Source organism: Oppia nitens, unplaced genomic scaffold (genome assembly GCF_028296485.1).
Source record: "Oppia nitens isolate AA-2021 unplaced genomic scaffold, nextdenovo-longstitch-racon4-pilon3 scaffold32_pilon_pilon_pilon, whole genome shotgun sequence".
Lineage (NCBI taxonomy): Eukaryota > Metazoa > Arthropoda > Arachnida > Sarcoptiformes > Oppiidae > Oppia > Oppia nitens.
Window position 1 is genome coordinate 893,716 of NW_026533213.1, and position 18,547 is coordinate 912,262.

General features: G+C 22.9%; 4 protein-coding genes across 4 annotated transcripts; 3 read left to right on the forward strand and 1 right to left on the reverse strand.

Moving 5' to 3' along the window:
• Positions 1 to 984: 984 nt before the first annotated feature.
• On the forward strand, positions 985 to 4,575 carry LOC128956745 (alkylglycerol monooxygenase-like). The gene is made up of 6 exons (XM_054302458.1): positions 985 to 1,161; positions 1,234 to 1,361; positions 1,826 to 2,081; positions 2,860 to 3,432; positions 3,946 to 4,028; positions 4,149 to 4,575. Exons 1-6 carry the CDS (start codon positions 985 to 987, stop codon positions 4,573 to 4,575), a joined length of 1,644 nt encoding a protein of 547 aa, XP_054158433.1.
• Positions 4,576 to 5,520: 945 nt separating this feature from the next.
• Positions 5,521 to 6,667, reverse strand: LOC128956754 (elongation of very long chain fatty acids protein 1-like). Its single transcript, XM_054302467.1, has one exon. It carries the CDS (start codon positions 6,503 to 6,505, stop codon positions 5,564 to 5,566), a length of 942 nt encoding a protein of 313 aa, XP_054158442.1. The 5' UTR covers positions 6,506 to 6,667; the 3' UTR covers positions 5,521 to 5,563.
• A 4,465-nt stretch (positions 6,668 to 11,132) lies between these two features.
• LOC128956746 (acyl-CoA Delta-9 desaturase-like) lies at positions 11,133 to 13,929 on the forward strand (the record flags this gene model as incomplete). The annotated part of the gene is made up of 6 exons (XM_054302460.1): positions 11,133 to 11,217; positions 11,670 to 12,006; positions 12,319 to 12,562; positions 12,839 to 12,854; positions 13,030 to 13,057; positions 13,647 to 13,929. Coding segments are annotated over 6 exons (993 nt in total), but the record flags the coding sequence as incomplete, so codon positions are not given.
• A 2,152-nt stretch (positions 13,930 to 16,081) lies between these two features.
• On the forward strand, positions 16,082 to 18,260 carry LOC128956747 (uncharacterized). Its single transcript, XM_054302461.1, has 7 exons — positions 16,082 to 16,171; positions 16,296 to 16,694; positions 16,776 to 16,875; positions 17,267 to 17,347; positions 17,417 to 17,681; positions 17,780 to 18,169; positions 18,228 to 18,260. Exons 1-7 carry the CDS (start codon positions 16,141 to 16,143, stop codon positions 18,258 to 18,260), a joined length of 1,299 nt encoding a protein of 432 aa, XP_054158436.1. The 5' UTR covers positions 16,082 to 16,140.
• The last annotated feature ends 287 nt before the right edge of the window (positions 18,261 to 18,547 follow it).

Genomic DNA, 18,547 nt, shown 5'->3' on the forward strand with positions numbered 1-18,547 from the left:
ACTTTCTATAAGTTACCAGTGAAAACCTCCTATTAAATAAAACAATTATACTAATTATTATTATTATTATAATACCAGTGCTCTCTTTTCATGTTGTCATTCAAATGTAACAGTGCTATCATAAAACATAGTTATTACTGTATTTATTTATTTCATTTATTTAGTTTTATTTTTGTTAACTAATCTAATGAGGAATATTCTGCATTAAAATTATTATTTTATAATAAATTGATAATTTATGCTTAAAATATGACAAAAATTTTTGCAAATAAAATATATAAATATACTATATATGCGTGAAATTTATTTATTTTATTTTTTCTATATGTGTGATCACTAGTGACGATAAAGAAAAATATTTTTATAAAAAAAACAGTTAATTGCAATAAATATAAGCAACTATATTAAATAACTTATATTTTTTTCATCAGTTAATTGAAATACTTTTGTTACATTTGAAATATTTAATATTATTTTTTTGTATATAAATATACAGGTAATAATTAATTGCAATGATTATTTATATGTAATATTTTTGTTAAAATAAAATTTATATATAATAAAAAAAAATTATAACGGTTTTGCAAAAAGGAAAATTATAAAACTATTTTGTAATAAATAAATATTTTTTTTGAAAAAAAATTTATTATAAAAATAATAATCTTATGACAATTTGTGTGATTGCCTAACACAACAAAAAAGTAATAATAATAATAATAAGTGTTACCATTTTTTTTGCAGCTGATGTGCTAACACACACACAGTGCTCCGGGAGCTCAGTGTCTATACACCAAATATCAGACCCTAAATTCAAAACATTATTAATTTCATCATCAAATTTGTTTGTGTGTTTGTAAACTAAACACTACTTTCTAAATATTATTTTATGGGTGAAAGTTATTTCAAATATATAACTATTTTTATAATATATATTAAAAATCATTGATTTTTTTTGTTTATTATTTATTAATAAATAAATAAAAAATGATTGAACACTTAATATATCCCAACAATACATCCATATCCCTGACCGCTGGCCAACAGTGCGCTCGTGACGGTGCCGAGCGTTTTGTTGAACAATTATTTTCATTATTTTATATACTCTCGCCGTCCGCCACCACATATGACAGTCCATATCAGGTGCCCGACTATGAAGTTGCCGTAAGTTTTTAATAATAACTTTTAATTTATTAAAAATATACTAAAAAAAATTATTACTTTAAATTGATCTAGTTAATTCCGGCTATTGGTTTGTTAATGATATTGGAACAGATCTTCCGATTTTTCCAACACAAACAGTTTTCCCGATTTCCCGATTTTGTGGTCAATGTCGGTTCATCTCTAATATTTACATTAGCCAGGTTAGTGGGTGGGGGGGTTAATAAATTTATTTATTTTTTAGTTTTTATTTCTACAGTATTAAACAATTTATACTGTATAGTAATTTTTTTTGGCCAATTAATGACATTATAATTAAATATAGATAAATATTAATAGTTTTAGAAAAAATAATAGTAGTGTCATACGAGTTCATTAGAAAATAAAATAATAATAATAATAAATGTTATTATAGCTAAAAACTTAAACTTTTACAGTTTATTTTAAAAATTAATAAATATATTGGTATTTCATAATAATATATATTTTTTACAAATAATAACAATTAATTAGTTAATTAATTATTTTTTTTTGTTATTCTATTAATTTAGAAACAAAAAATATTTAGCTAATATTTATTTCACAATACATGATAAACTAATACTTATATAATAACATTGAAAAACTAATTAATAATTATTTTTTTGGTTACAATAATTTTTAAAAGAGTATTTCTATTGACTGTCGTTATCAATATATTTATTTGGCTCTACGATAACTATCGTATTGTTGACCTACCGTTGCACTCGGTATGGACATGGCTACTGTCCCTACTATTAGTCGAGTTTGTCTACTACTGGACCCATCGGGCTCTACACGAGTTCAACATCCTATGGGCTGCCCATCAGTTTCATCATATGGCCGAAGACATCAACATAACCACAACCATCAGGGACTCCATTGTCGACCTCGTTATATATGATGTAAGTCATGGACATTATTACAGTACATATTGATATATTTTGTGATAAAATTAATTTAATTTATTATTTTATATATTGAATATATATAAAATATTTTTCATTTTTATTTTGTTAATTTATAATTTTCTAGTTCATTAACCTGAGAAAATTGTTAGAAAAATAATAATAATAATTTTTTTTGCTATCGATATTATATTAAATTTATTTAATTTAGTGACCATGATCCCATTAATAATTCAATATATAAATTAGATTATCTAATTTATTTGATGACAATTAGATAATTTATTTTTTGTTTAATACTGTATATTAAAATTTAATATAATTTTTTTCATATAGAAATGTCTCTAATAATAATCTATATATTTAAAAAAATAAAATAAATGTATCTATTAATATTTATATTATCAATTAGTTTAATAATATATATTCAGATTTTAAATAACTTTTAATTTACAAATTAAACAGATAATATTTTTATAGATACGGTACTAAACTAAAACAAAAAAAACTTAAATAAAACTATTTATTATACAGTATATACTGTAAAACAAAAATACTGTAGTTATAACAATCATAGACTAATATTATTTTTACATTTTATCAAGATGCAATTAATTAATATAAAACAAATTTACAGTTTATAAATTTTTGCTATTAAATTAAACCGGTTTAACATATAATACAATATAAAAAAATTATATACTGTATTCAATAATTAATATTTATAAATAAAAAATAATATTTTAAATTATATTATTTGTTTTTTTAAATAAAGATATTTCCTCTACCACTGGCCATTATAATACCGCCACCAATACTTGTAGTGCACATACAGTTTTCGCTTATCTATCAGATATGGCTGCACAACGAAGTTGTGGGTAATCTGGGTTTTATTGAGTACGTTATCAATACGCCCCGCCAGCACCGGGTTCATCATGGAAAGAACCCGTACTGTATTGACAAAAACTATGGCGCCCTCATTATGATATGGGACCGACTGTTCGGTACCTACCAGAGCGAAACCGATCCGATAGTGTTTGGTGTGGTGTCGCCGACACCGAAAACATTTGATCCAATGATCCTACAGTTTGGCTACTATCGGGATTTGTGGTCAAAATTCTGTACGGTTCAAGGTTTCGGCAATAAAATGTCGGCACTGTTCAAAGGTCCCGGTTGGGCACCGGGCAAACCCAGACTCGGACTGATTAGTGATGTACCCGAACCCGATAGATCGTTGCCTAAGTATAGCTACGATCCATACATACCGTTCTGGAAACTTGTGTACATTGGCTTTCACGGGTCGTTCCTTGTATTGGGATTTTTCCTATTGGCCGACCATCCATATGTCGTATGTATTTATAGATGTTTTACCTGATATACATACCTACAGTACCTGTATTATATCTAATATAATCTTTGCAAACCAAATAAAACTATGTCATAACCTAAACTATAAATGCTAAAATAAAATTTCAATAGTAAAATGCTTTTAAACTGGAAATTATATAGGAAGAAAAATTTTTAGAACTTATTGGTAGAAGAATAAATTTTTTATGGCTTTTATGTTAAATATTTTTTGTGGATTAAAACATTATATAAAATTGATGGAAAATACATATTTAATTATATCAACTAGGTTATTTTAATATATATATATATATATATATATATATATATATATTGATATATTTTTAACTATTAAATCTAATTTAAATTATCGTAGAATAATAAATAGATTATAACATTATTTATATTTTTACTTAAATTTATTTTATTTAAAAATATTACTGTATATGTTGTATTTTAGATTTAAAAATTGATTAATTGATATTCATAATTATTGATATAAATTAATTTACAGCGATATTCACCAATGAAAGGCTTCATTGGTATGCTTTATATCATATTTATATTGACATCGTTTGGTGCAATATTTGACAACAGGTTTTTTAATATTAATATTATTATTTCATATTTATTAAACAATTTTTTTTAAAATATAATAATAATAAAAAACACAATAACTTATTTCTAACTAATAATAATAATAATATATTCAAACAGAAAATATGCTCCACTACTGGAAATATGTCGGTGTCTAACATACCTACCGTTTGACTACTATCTGATTGCAACTGTCCACTGGTCTATCGGTCCTAATGAACAACTATTGCTTGCCATTACTCTATGGATGGCCCGACTGATGCATGTGCTGTCCGTTGTGTTTTGGCTAATCTATCAGTTAGTACTGTGCACTGCAATTGGTAACAATAGGTCGTCGTCATCGTCGGCCAATAATCACGAGTATGTTATGGCTGCCAAAGTAGACAAAGATGTCGAAAGTGATACCTCATCGATGATGGCAAGGAACCGGTGTCTGACAATATTTATCTTATTTACAATACTATTGGGTGTTATCGTGTTTCTCACTGCATGGTTGTCCCGTTTGGAGTCGTGCACTCAAATGCTTAATGAATGGAAATTTTCATAATTTTTATGATTATATTAAACATAATACACATTATGGTATTTTATATATAAATATAAAAATTCATATAAAAAAATATTTTACTTTTACAATTTATCATTTATCTATTAATCTATAACTATAAATAATTTTTTTCATTAAAAAAACATTTTTTATATATACGACGATAAATACTGTATAATAATTATACAATTATTGTATATTTACAGTACAATATATAATTATTTAATAATTTAATTTCTAAACATTTTTATTTTATTTAATATGATTCAAATTATTAAAAAAAACTAACATATTATTATTAATAATAATGATAAAAGTAATATTTTTGTTTATACAGTACATTTCATATTCAATATTTTTTCAATATTATTATTATTATTAATTAAAATACAAATTTTTCACTAATGAATCAGTAATGTTTAACATAAAAAATAATCATATATTAATTTTAATTTAATGATTATACTGTATAATCAATTATAATAAACAATATTTTTTTGTAAAAAATTATGTCTAATTAATAAATAATTAAATTAAACATTTTTTTCATAGTAGTCATTGAATTTTGCTTTTGTAACTTAATTACTAGAAAATGATAGACAAATTTGGGAAACACATTGAAAAATAATGGATTCATATATAAAAAAAATTATTTAATTAATAATAATAATTGATAAATAAGTTTACTATTTTTATTAATATAAAATAGCTTAATAAGTAAAATATTATTTATAATAACTATTATTTTGATAAATAAATCTTAAAAAATTTTATTAAATTAATAAATAATAAATAACAAATATTTTTTTTATATAAATTGAGCACTTTTAACAATATTGAATAATATAATAAATAGTAATAAATATTTTTTATTTTTATTATTATTATTATTACTGAATAAATCATATATTTACAAAATAGCTATTTATCGGAAAGTTTTAAATAATATATATATATAAATATAAATAAATAAAGTATTTTTGGATTTTTATTGAGCTTTACTCTTGCATTTAGACTTCAGATATGATTTGATATAAAAATTGGTAAACAAATAAAAAAATAGTGGACTCTGTATGAAACCAAACCAAAACCATGTGGACGGGTAACCGGTTTGTAGTCGACTCAATATCAATGAATAGGCAATAAATATGACAAACTGTGTAATTTGGATCTGAGTTATATAACGTTTCCACCATAGATAGGGTTGTATAGCTGGTCCGAAAGCTGCCAGTGCATAGTAGGCATACATAATTGTATGGACCAGTGAGTTGAATATGCCAAACATCTGGAAGGCTGGTACCATTGGCATCAATCGCATGGTCATCCAGCCGAGTATGGGTACAATAGTATGATGGTATAGGTGCAGGCCGGTTATCTGGCGATCACGTTTGCGCAATACAAAGAAAACAGTGTCCAATAGGTCGACAAATTTGGTCAGCCAGTACAGATAGCCTGTCCAGGCAAGATCCTGGGCACGGCTGCTGGTATCAAATCGTGACGGAAACTGAAAGTCGAGAAACGCCTGGCCGTAGTGGGAAAGTGTGATAAATTTGGCAAAAAAGTAGCCGTTAAATGCTACCATCAGTATATTGTAGATCAGCATCGGTGTACGTAATTGTAGACCAGGTCTATTGGCCATTAGCCACGGACCCAGTCTGAGGACAAATATCAGATAGCAGCTCATGAATGCCAGCATCGGTAGCGGACCGTCGGTAAGCAATGGCAGATCAGCACTGACCAGACAGCCCTCTCGTTGCCAATAGCCGTGAAATACATAATCCCATAGTTTGGCAAACAGTTTATAGTTGTTGTAGTCAACTGTTGCCGATAAGGATGTAGTTATGTTGTTATCGATGGCACTGATAGTAGATATGTTTATCTCAGGCGATACAAGTGTTATTGGGTCAGTCATACATTTAGTTGAATACATTATTAATAATATTATTTGATAATATTTATTACAACAAAATAAAAACTTGTTTAAAAACAAATTAAATAAATATAAATAAACTACTAAAATAAATATTGATAAATAATAAAACTTTATATTATGATATAAATAACTTATTCAATGCTTGAATACTCGAAATATGATTGTAGGGGACAGTCATCTTTCATCTTATATATACATCCAGTTTCATAAACTCTCTCCTCTCAGACAACATTCCGTATTCAAAGTTTTTTTGGGTACTTTCCCAGTACTTTTACATTAGGATTTACATCAAAAATTATATGTATTTTATGATACAAAAATTTTACTCTTTCTCTCTCTCTCTCTCTACTAGTTTTATATGTATTTTACTATATGATTGCTGGGATTTTCATAACTTGCATTTAAAATCCAACCAAACACTGTATTTACAATGAATAGGCCTCAAGCTATATACCGGTACGAGATATACATACTAAATATATCAATAGATTATTTACATCAAATTATTTAGTAATAAAGAGAGAGAGAGAGAGAGAGAGAGAAAGAGAGAGTATAATTTTAAAAATATTTCATATTATATATTGATTGAATAAATTATTTTTTATTATTATTAGCGTAAAAATCATAATTACATTGGTTACTACATACAATATATACCATTATTATTTATTATGATTAGTCTAGAAAAAAATATTAAACAAGTAATATTAGAAAATTTATTGAAGGCCAGTTAGGAGTGGGGCTTTTTGCTGCTCAGGTATGTAATATCTCTGTGCTATCTTTTGACTTAGTTTTTTGTTTGGTTGTAGTTTACGTATTTATAATAATTATTATGAATTACATATTTAACAAAAAATTTTCTCATACGTAATAGTGATTTAATTATTGTTTATCCATTTTTTTAATTGAAAATTTTATAAATAAATAAACTTTTTTATTTACTATAAATGTCAATAATATTTATATAAATTTACATGTAATTATATATATATATAATCATTTTTATTTTTATATTTAATTATTTTTACATTTTTATTAAGTTATGAAACTAAAATTTTTCAATCATGTTATTTCCGTAGACAATTTTTACTATTATTTAATCAATGTAATCAATTACATAAAATATGGAAAAATTAAAGTTTCCAAATAAAAATTTTATTATTAAATATTTAATTGTTAAAATATTTATACAGGTGAAAGCATATTAAATTTTTTTTTCAGGAAAAATTTTAATACAATTACTTTGAAATACTTAAAAAAGTTATTTATGATTAAGTGGTACTATCATATTTTATAGTTTATTTTAACATACAGTATATTGTATATATATATATTAATATAATATATTGATACAAACAAACAAACACATACACATACATACATAAAAATAACTAAAATTTTAAAATAATAATTTACAACAACAAAATAATTTAATAAAAACTTAATAAATAATTATTTTTTCATATTTATATACTCATACCAATAAGTTTTTGATAAAACATATTTGTCATATAATTGATTTGTGTGACAGTAGATAAAATTGTCAAAAATAGTGTCGTATAAAATAGGGAACCGGTTAAGACAAACAAAGTGGTAAATATATCGTTATCGACAAACAATAGGGCTGTCAAACAAAATACAATAGTATAGCCGAGATCAGCCCAGATTGTACCCAAAAATTTTGACCAATAACTAGTATTATAGTCATCAATATCATTGCACAGTGTGTTCAACGATTGTAATATATTATGGATATTACGGGCAGTCAGTCGATGTTTGTTAGCATGGATTGTCTTATTCAATGATTTTATACGCATTTTCAGATAATAACACAACAGATATAAATAGGTAACTTTCCAGAGTAATATTCCGGCAATATTATGTGTAACATGACAGAATATTGGAAAATTATGCGAACAATAAGCTAGAAATTTCCATAGACCAACATTATATAATATAATAAATTCAATTAAACCTAAAATTGTTATGGATTTGTGTACTAATGTATTGATTTTGAACAAAAATTTTGCAATTTTCATAAACTTCATTAGCATTGGTGTATCAGTTAGTCCACAGCTCATGGGTGTACGCAATCCGGACATCATATCAAATACCGACATAAATGTCGGTGAAACACCTGTCCAGTGATTATAGTAATAAATACATTGTATTATTAGACACAATAGTGTACCAAGAATTCCCGGTATACGGATTACGTCGGGATTACCAAAATAATAGAAAAAGTCGCCAAACAGTAGATGTATTTCCAGTGATACCCGATCGCGGGTAATGATCCATGTGTTACATGCAATAAAATATACGAAACATGTGGATATCAAATACGGATGTCTTGTCCAGTGTCGGGGTGTGGATGTCGGCGGCCGATTTGGACACAACCCGATTGCATATAACTGACTGCACGCGCGTTCAATGCGTAACTCGTGTGGAAAAATTGCATCAATTCTGATGGCATCATTAATTTCATTTAATCGTATATTCATATTATTATTATTATTATTTTGTTAAAACTGATATTATAATAATATTGTGTTCATATAATACTTTATAATAATATTATCAAAAAATCTTTATTTTATATATAAATTTTTAACTTTTAATTATTTAAAAGTTAAAGTAATTATATCTTATGTTTTATGGCATTTATTAAAAACTAGTTATTAATATTATTTTCAAATAGTTAATAATATGAAGTTTATAGTTGACATTTAAATAAATTTATAACTACTTTTAGTTGATATTATAATAATTTTGTTAAATTTTTTTTGTAGTTTCAATGTTATAAATGACAACTTTTATTTGATGACAATAAATAAGATCAATAGATAAAACATATTATTATTTAGTAAAAGCCTATTTTAAAATACAATTTATAATAGTATATATTTTATTTATTTTAATACAAACATTAAATTTATTGTTTACTTTAAATATAGTTGTATTTAAGTGCAAAAATTTAATGGAAATTTTATAGTAAATAAAAAATATTTTATTATTTGTTTAAAAAATTTTCAAGAAAATATATATTTTTTACAAATTATGATCTAAATGTTTTTATTATTCATAAAAACAATTTAGATATTATTTATTTTTAAATTATGACTTATTAAAATTCGCTATAAATGCACCAATTATTTATTAAAAACTATTTTATTGTTATTATATTTATTAGCATAATAAATAAGATTATAAACAATTTATATAAATTGTATTAATTGCACATAATTATAGTAATTATTTAATTTATGTTAAAAATATCATATATATAATATTTCATAATATTAGAAACATTAAAAGTTCATTTTATAACTTATTATATTTGTATAATTAGATACTTATAATACTATATATTGTAGTAATTTGTAATTTTATTTGTTTTACTTGATTATGATTTAGTTTAAATTAAATTAAAAATTATTTATTTATTTGTTTAATTAATTAATTAAATCTAGTCTTATTAAAAAATATACTCTACATACTGTATATTTGTAAATTAATAAAAATTAATTATATAAATACAAACTAAATAATAATCCTTGAACTTTATTAAGTTTTAATAATAATCTATTATTATTATTGTTATTTTAATAAAATTCTAGATATATACTTTTTTAGGTGCAATACAATTTTAGATATTTTATACTAAAAATAATAGTTAAAACTACTAAATTTTTATTGAAATAAACATTTTTTGTATATTTTAAATATTAATAACAAAAAAAATTTTTTATACGGTTATATAACTAAATAATAAAATTATAATAGATTTTTTTATTAAAGTATTTATCTAATGAATACATAATTAAGTTGCAAAATATTTTATTAAATAAATATCTATATAAATGCTACTTAACTTTTTTAGTTTTTTTAATGAGAGATTAGTAGTTTACTATTAGTAAACAAAAAAATGTTTTAAAACATTTTTCCCTAATTATAAGTCAAATAAAAAAGATAGTCTTACATGAGTGATGTATTGTAAAAGTTTTATTTTGTAATACAATTATACATAATAATGATTATACTATATATTAGTATTACATTTATTAACAAAACACTATATAAACAAATAATAATAATAATAATAATAATAAAAGTATTTTATTAATTACTAACTATTTTCTAATCAGATTTTTTTATATATTATATAACATAAAATAGTATTTTATTGCGAAATAATTGTTAAATATTTTGAAATGAACTAAATGTAAATTTATTTATTTTATTATTTGTTTTATTTTGTTGAAAAAATGTTTACTATCAAAAAAACTGATTAGTAAACTAACAAATTATTATTATTTTATTTTCATTATTATTTTGAATTTTAGTTGAAAAAACTTTTCTTTTTTGTTTATTTATTAAATGGTTTAGAAATAGTTATTTAAATTTGTTAAGTTTATATATTTATTTTAATAATACTATCAAAAATATTTTATAAAATTATAAATTAATAACAATGTGTTCAGGAAATCAACAAACAATTATTAAAGGCAAAAATCCTATTATTTTTAATAATATTAATAATCATAATAATAATCATATTGATTATGATACTAATAATAATATTAATGATAATAATAATAGTGTTAATAACAATTATTCAAAATATAAATTGCAAATTGTTTGGCCAAATGTTATTATAATGATTGCATTACATATTGCAACTATAGTAGGTTATTGGCAAATGGTTAATGGTAAGTAATTAAATCAAAAAATAAATAAATATTGTGATAAATATATATCAAATAAATAAATAATAATTTGTTAAATATGTTAAATAAATAAATTTAATAATAATACTAATAATAGTAAGTTATCCAACCTAATAAATATATACTATTATTATTATTATACAGTATAAATTCAATTTTTATATTAAGTGATTTTTTTTATTTAAATAATTATTACAAAAAAAAATCTTTTAGATAAAATACAATTAGCTAAAATAATATTTATATAAACTGGATTAAATAATACAGGTAATTTTTTTATAGATATATTTATAAATTAAAAATTTTCATTAATATTACTTAATAATTATTTTTAAATTAAATATTTTTTTAATAATATTATAATAATTATTAAAATAGTGATATTATATATAAGATTATTGATTAATATATTGATTTTTTTGTGGATTTTAAAGGTTCGGCAAAGCGGTTATCGGGAGTTTTCTTCTTTTTGGTGGCCATTATGAGTTCGTTCGGTATACTGGCCGGCGCTCATCGACTGTGGTCTCATCGGGCCTATCGGGCCAAGTGGCCGTTACGGGCGCTGTTGGCCGCCCTGCAAACAATGGCCTTACAAAACAGCATCTACGAGTGGTCGCGCGATCATCGGGTACATCACCGATACTCGGAAACCGATGCCGACCCACACAATGCCAAACGCGGCTTCTTTTTCGCTCACATGGGTTGGCTGTTGTGCCGCAAACATCCCGATGTCCAACAAAAAGGCAAACTTGTCGACATGTCTGACCTATGGTGTGACTTATATTTATACTATATTTTTTGATTTATTTACTTTTTTTAGTTTTATATTTTGATAAATATTTATTTAATTTTTTTTACTTTACTTAGTCTTTATAATATGTATTTTTATTTAATTATTTTTAACTCTCTAATAGTATGCTATAGTGTTATAATATCATATTTACATTGATATAATGTATAATATTTTAATAACCAGAAGACATTATTTAGTATAATATGAAAATTTTGTTTTAAAATTTATTTTATTTAAAGTTTTAATTAAATTATTATTTTTTAATATATGTTTTTTAAAAAATAAATTAGGTCCGACCCAATCGTACGGTTCCAAAAACAATACTATATACCATTGGTGGCCATATTCTGGTTTGTCATACCTGTATCGTTGCCAATCTACTACCTGGGTGAAACATGGCAAAACTCAATATTGTTAAACTGTTTCCGATATGTGCTTAGCCTACAAAATACATGGTTAGTCAACTCGTTGGCCCACATGAAAGGCTATCAGCCATACGATAGGCATATCAGTCCCCGAGAAAATCATACAGTTGTAAGTTATTATTATCATTATTATTGTTATTTTAATCTAATTTAATTACTACTAGTTATGAATTAATTGTATTTTTTTTTATGTTATACTTATAATAATACCGATAAAATTATTTATTATTATTATTTAGTCAAATTATAATAGTATTTAATCGATTATACAGTAATATTTATGAATAAGTATAATATTATTATTATTTTAATTTTGTGTTTTGATTTTTTTTAAATATATTTTTTTAATTTCATACAAAATTTCTGCCTGTATTTACGCAACCAGACTTATCTATCGTTAGGTATGTAATAATAATAATATTATTATTATTAAGCAGTATTTTGTATGTTATATATATATATTTAAATAAATATTATGTAATTTCAAGAATTAAAAAAATAAATTATTTTATTTATTTTTTTTTGTTGGTTTTAATGCTAATAAACTGTAAATCTGTTTCTCTATCTCTCCTAAAGGTGAAGGCTATCATAATTATCATCACACGTAAGTTTGTTTGTTTATATCCAATAACCACAACAAAAATAATAATAATAATAATTTTATTTCAAATAAAAGTAGTTTATAGTATTTTTTTTTTGATGATATAGATACTGTTAATCTTGAAATACAAATTTTTGTTAATTATATTTTTGTTTAAATCAAAATATTTCCTTTAAATCAAATAACTAAACATTAAGAAAGAAAAAAATAATTGAGAAAAATATTAAACAACTAATAATTTGCTCTAAAATTAATTGTTAATTTGATAATTTAAAAAATTAGCAAAAATCTTATTATATTTAATATAAAAATTAATAATTATATATAAATAAGCAGAAAATCTTTTTTACTCATACATTATTTACATATAATTTGATTATTTTTTAAATTTAGAAATTTATAAATTTTATATAGATATTGAATAAACATTTTATAGAATTATTGAAATAAATAAAAACACAAATTATAATTATTTTGTTAAAAAAATTATACTAATCTAAAATATTACAATTTTTAAATAAGTTAAATATCTGTATAATTTAACAACAAAAAAAACATATATTTATTTATCTATATATATAACTATAACTAGATTTCCGTGGGACTACTCGGCCTCGGAGTTGGGCTGGAAGGACAACTTCAATCCGGCCACTGCTTTCATAGATTTTTTTGCATGGATTGGTTGGGCCTACGACCGCAAGACACCGTCGCCGACAGTGGTCAACATGCGAATGGCCCGAACTGGCGGTTACAGTAGACTACAATGTCGGCTATCGTTGAGCTCACTGTCCATTTTGTTGGACTTTATATTAGGTTTACTATGGATAACTTGGCCACTATGGACAGCCAATTTGCTTAACTATATCTTATATTAGACTATTACAATATTTTGTATAATATCTCATACAATAGATTAGATTATATCTGTAAATTTATATTAATTATATAATTAATTTACAAATAGTTAATTTTTCCGAAAAAATCACTTTAGTGAACATTAGGATTGATTTGTAATTAAGTTTTTTTTTAAATTAATTACTATAATTTAAATTTAGACATAAACATAGTAAACATAGTGTTTATTTACTATTTTAGAATTTTTATTTTAAACTACACTATTTATAATATCTCTTTTATAATTTTGTTGCAAAAAAATTGTAATTTTTATACTAATGTAAAACAATGTAACAATAATATACAATATTTTCCTTAGATTACTAGCATTTTAATGTTAATAACTAAATAATTTATTAATATATATATGTATACATGTATATAATTATAATTACACTAAACTATATGCTTTTTTTGTTAAATTTAATTATAAATTTTACGGTTTTTACAAAAAAATAAATAAAATTATAAATAATTTGAAACAAGGAAAAATTTTGGAGCAATAATTATAAAATATTTTTTTAATTATTTATTATTTATTAATAAATATTCTTTTAATTATTTATTATTTATTAATAAATATTCTTTTAATTATTTATTATTTATTAATAAATATTCTTTTAATTATTTATTTTTTATTAATAAATATTTTTTTAATTATTTATTATTTATTAATAAATATTTTTTTAATTATTTATTATTTATTAATAAAAATTTTGTTATTATATTTATTGAAAACAATAAATAGTAGTTTAGTTAGATTTTAGTTTTTAATGTAAATTATATTTTTTTAAATGTAAACTAATTATTTTAAAACAGACAAAAACAAAATTATATATTTATATATATATCATAATTGTATTAATTATATAGAATAATATATATATACTATATATATATATTTAATATACTAATCAGGGTTAGACAAGTTTTTTTGGTCTAAGGGAATGGATACTGATTGAGATAAAATGGTAATTTTTTTTTTTGGAAAATGTTCTGGGTAAACTAAAGATTTTTATTAGATTTTTTTTAATCAATGAGAAATCCATAAGAAAAAAATGCTTATAAATTCCTAATCTTGCCATTTAAATTATCAATAAACAAAAAATTCAAATAAAAAAAATATTCAAAATAAATTCCCTTATATTCCAGAATATTTATTTTTAATTAAGAAAAGTAAAGGAGATTATTTTTATTTAAAATGCAAAAACAAAACAAAAATAATAATTAATAAAACATTAATATATCTAATTATAAACTCCCCCCTACCCCCCATCACTTAACCCTGAATCTAATATATAAGTAAATACAAATAATTTTATGGTAATTATAATAATTATTATTATTAGATTTCTTAGTAATAAAAGTTAATAACAAATTAATATATGATAATTAATTTAATGAATGTTAAGAAATATAAACTTGATATATAATATATATATAATAATAATACTAATAATAATAATATACCTGTATATAATTAAAAACCTTGAGCAAAGTTATTGAAATTTTTGTATGATTTGCAAAAATGATATATAAAACAAACTAATAATAATTAAGACCGTTTTTCTACAGTTTTAATTTTTTAGACATTTTATTTAATAATAAAATTTAAAAATTATGATAAAGTTATTAAAATTAAATATATTTATTTTTATAAAATTCATAAAACTGTTATTTTAAATAAATAATTGAATGTTTTTTGTTTATTTAAAAAAAAATCTTTTTAATAAAACATGTTAAACAATAATTTATCTATGACTAATAAAATAATTAAATATAATTTATTATTAATAATTTTGTGTATAATTAGTAATATTTTAATATTCAATACAAGTGTCGATTGTTATGAAACTAATAATAAAATTAATAATAATTGTATTCAAAGTTTTGACAACAAAAACAACTGTAAAGTAAATGACAACAAAAATCAAACAAAAAATGTCGAATATTTGTCAAAAATATTTCTCAAAACTCTTCAATTGTTTGGCAAAAATCAAATCACTGATGACTTCAGTGATGATAACAATTTAGTTGAAAATAATTTTCTAAACTTAAATCAATTTTATGACCAAATAGTTGATAATATTAAGCCAATTGAAAGTCGTTTGAAACAAACATTTGTTGAATTTTTATTATCACTCAATATATCTGATCAATGTTTTCAATCAGTAATACATGTGACACAAGCTATGAAATCAAGTGAATTGTGGGCTTATAAATGTATGAATGATTTAATATTTATTGATACATGTTATATGTTATGCCAAATGTAGATTAAATCAATAAATCATAATATAATTTTGTTATTTAACTGTTAATTAAAAAATATGAATTGAATTTATAGTTTTGGATGCATCGGGAAAAATACCGGCGGCTATACTGGAAGGTGTGTTAACCAGTTTCGGTGATTATGACCAATGTTTGGCCATTAAAAGTAGTGAACTAATTAATACTAATAATGAAGATAATAGTCGCCAACACATCTATGGCCGATATTGTCTAATCAGACCATACGTACAAATCAATGATTATCGTATCATTGAAGATATTGCCAAAAAATATTTGCTAACTAATAATGAAAACTATTTTAATCTAACCATAGGAGACATTAAAAAACATTTAAATACATTAAAAATTTTATCCACATTAAACTTATTGTCAAATAATTTTTATTTATTTAACTATGGCTTATGTATACCATCTCAATGTGATAAACATGATATTAAATCGGCGCTAAACAAATGTAAATTTTTTTTATTTATAATTTATATTATATTTATATTTGAAGTTTATTTTTTTGATAAATTTATGTATTTTAAATTAGTAGTAAATCCGATAATAAACTTGCCAATAGAAATAGGACCAAACAAATGTGATACTGTTACCGATACCATTGAATTAAATCAATTTCAATTAGTAATAGTGTAAGTACAGTAATACATGACATTAATAAATTTGATTTAAGTTAATTAATAATTAATTATCTATCTGTTATATTATAATAAATTTGGATAGTATTATAGTAATCACAATATTATCATTGGTAATCATTTGTACGATAATACATATTATCTTAAATTTGCGCACAACTGATAATATTTTAGTATATCAACCGATACCTAAAACCAAAACTATTGATATAATCAAATCATTTTCAATGATAACATCCGTCAAACAGTTGGTCAGTCCATTGGGTGACCGTTTGCTAGTTGTAGATCTGTTGATAATATTTTATACGATTTGGTCGATCGTGACTATGGCCTACATTTTAATACCGAATTCAGGGTTTGTTGGCTTTAAAAATATAATAAATAGTTTTGTACTGAATCTCATCAAAGATATCAAATATTTTTGGTTACGTATATTTTTCTATCGTGACATGGTCGTATTTTTGAGGTATCATTATAAAATCATTATAATTAATTATACATTTTTTATACAAAATTAATTTTACAATTTTGTAAGTGGTGTTATCATATCGTATGACTATTTTGGTAAACATCAGTCAATACCTGTAACTGTTTGGCAATATATGAAATTTGTTGCGGAAAAATGGTTACGATTTATGCCAAAAATGTTTGCACCGATTATTGTCATAACAATAATGTCGATGATAGGCAATGGACCGGGATGGCATATTGGTCGGGTACAATTTGTAGATGCCTGTTCACAAACATATTGGCACAACCTATTGTTTATGACATTTTTGGAAAATGATCTAACTAAATCTGTACAAAAAGCTTTATATCAATACTATATAATTAAAATTTTTATATTAATATACAAATAATAATAATATTTTATTGTATACTTTTTTCCTACTGTTAGTGTAATCAAATGTCAGGTGTTATTTCAATGATATTTGATTTGCAAATATTGTCGCCAATATTTATGTTACCGTTCACAAAGTCACCAAAATTTGGCTACATTTTCAATACACTGGCACTGATACCGGCATTTGTGGCCAAAATATTACCAAATGTATTGTTTGGCACAAAACTGATACCCTATGAAGCGGCTGATAGCTATCTACTCGATAATATGCGTTATTCAGTATCCAGGTCAATTATATATCCCGATCAATATTTATCATTGTTTATCATTGGTATTATGTTAGGCTATAGTTTAAGGAATCGACATAAATACCGGTTCCTGCAATCAATTTACCGAAACATATATCTAAGATCATTGTCGGCAATGATTTGTTTGTCGACTTCCGTATTGGGTATTGTTTGGAGTGAAAACTTCAAAGACATGAATGAAATACAAAATAAAGCCAATCTATATCTATGGTATGTTTTCGGCATAATTTTGTGGTCAATCGGTAACATTTGGATTATAATTGATCAACATTTTCATAAAAACGGTTTTTAAATATATATATATATTTTTTTTAAATTTAACTTAATGTTATTTATATTATAATTATTTTAATACTGGTTTTAATTATTTGTATGATTAGGTTATCTCATGAGTTCATTGTCGTCGTCCAAACTGTTCAGAGCTGTGACCCGATTATCAATGGGTGTGCTATTGATTAGTACAAGTGTTATATATTTTAGACAATTTGTCAAAAGAGAAACCATTGATATCAGT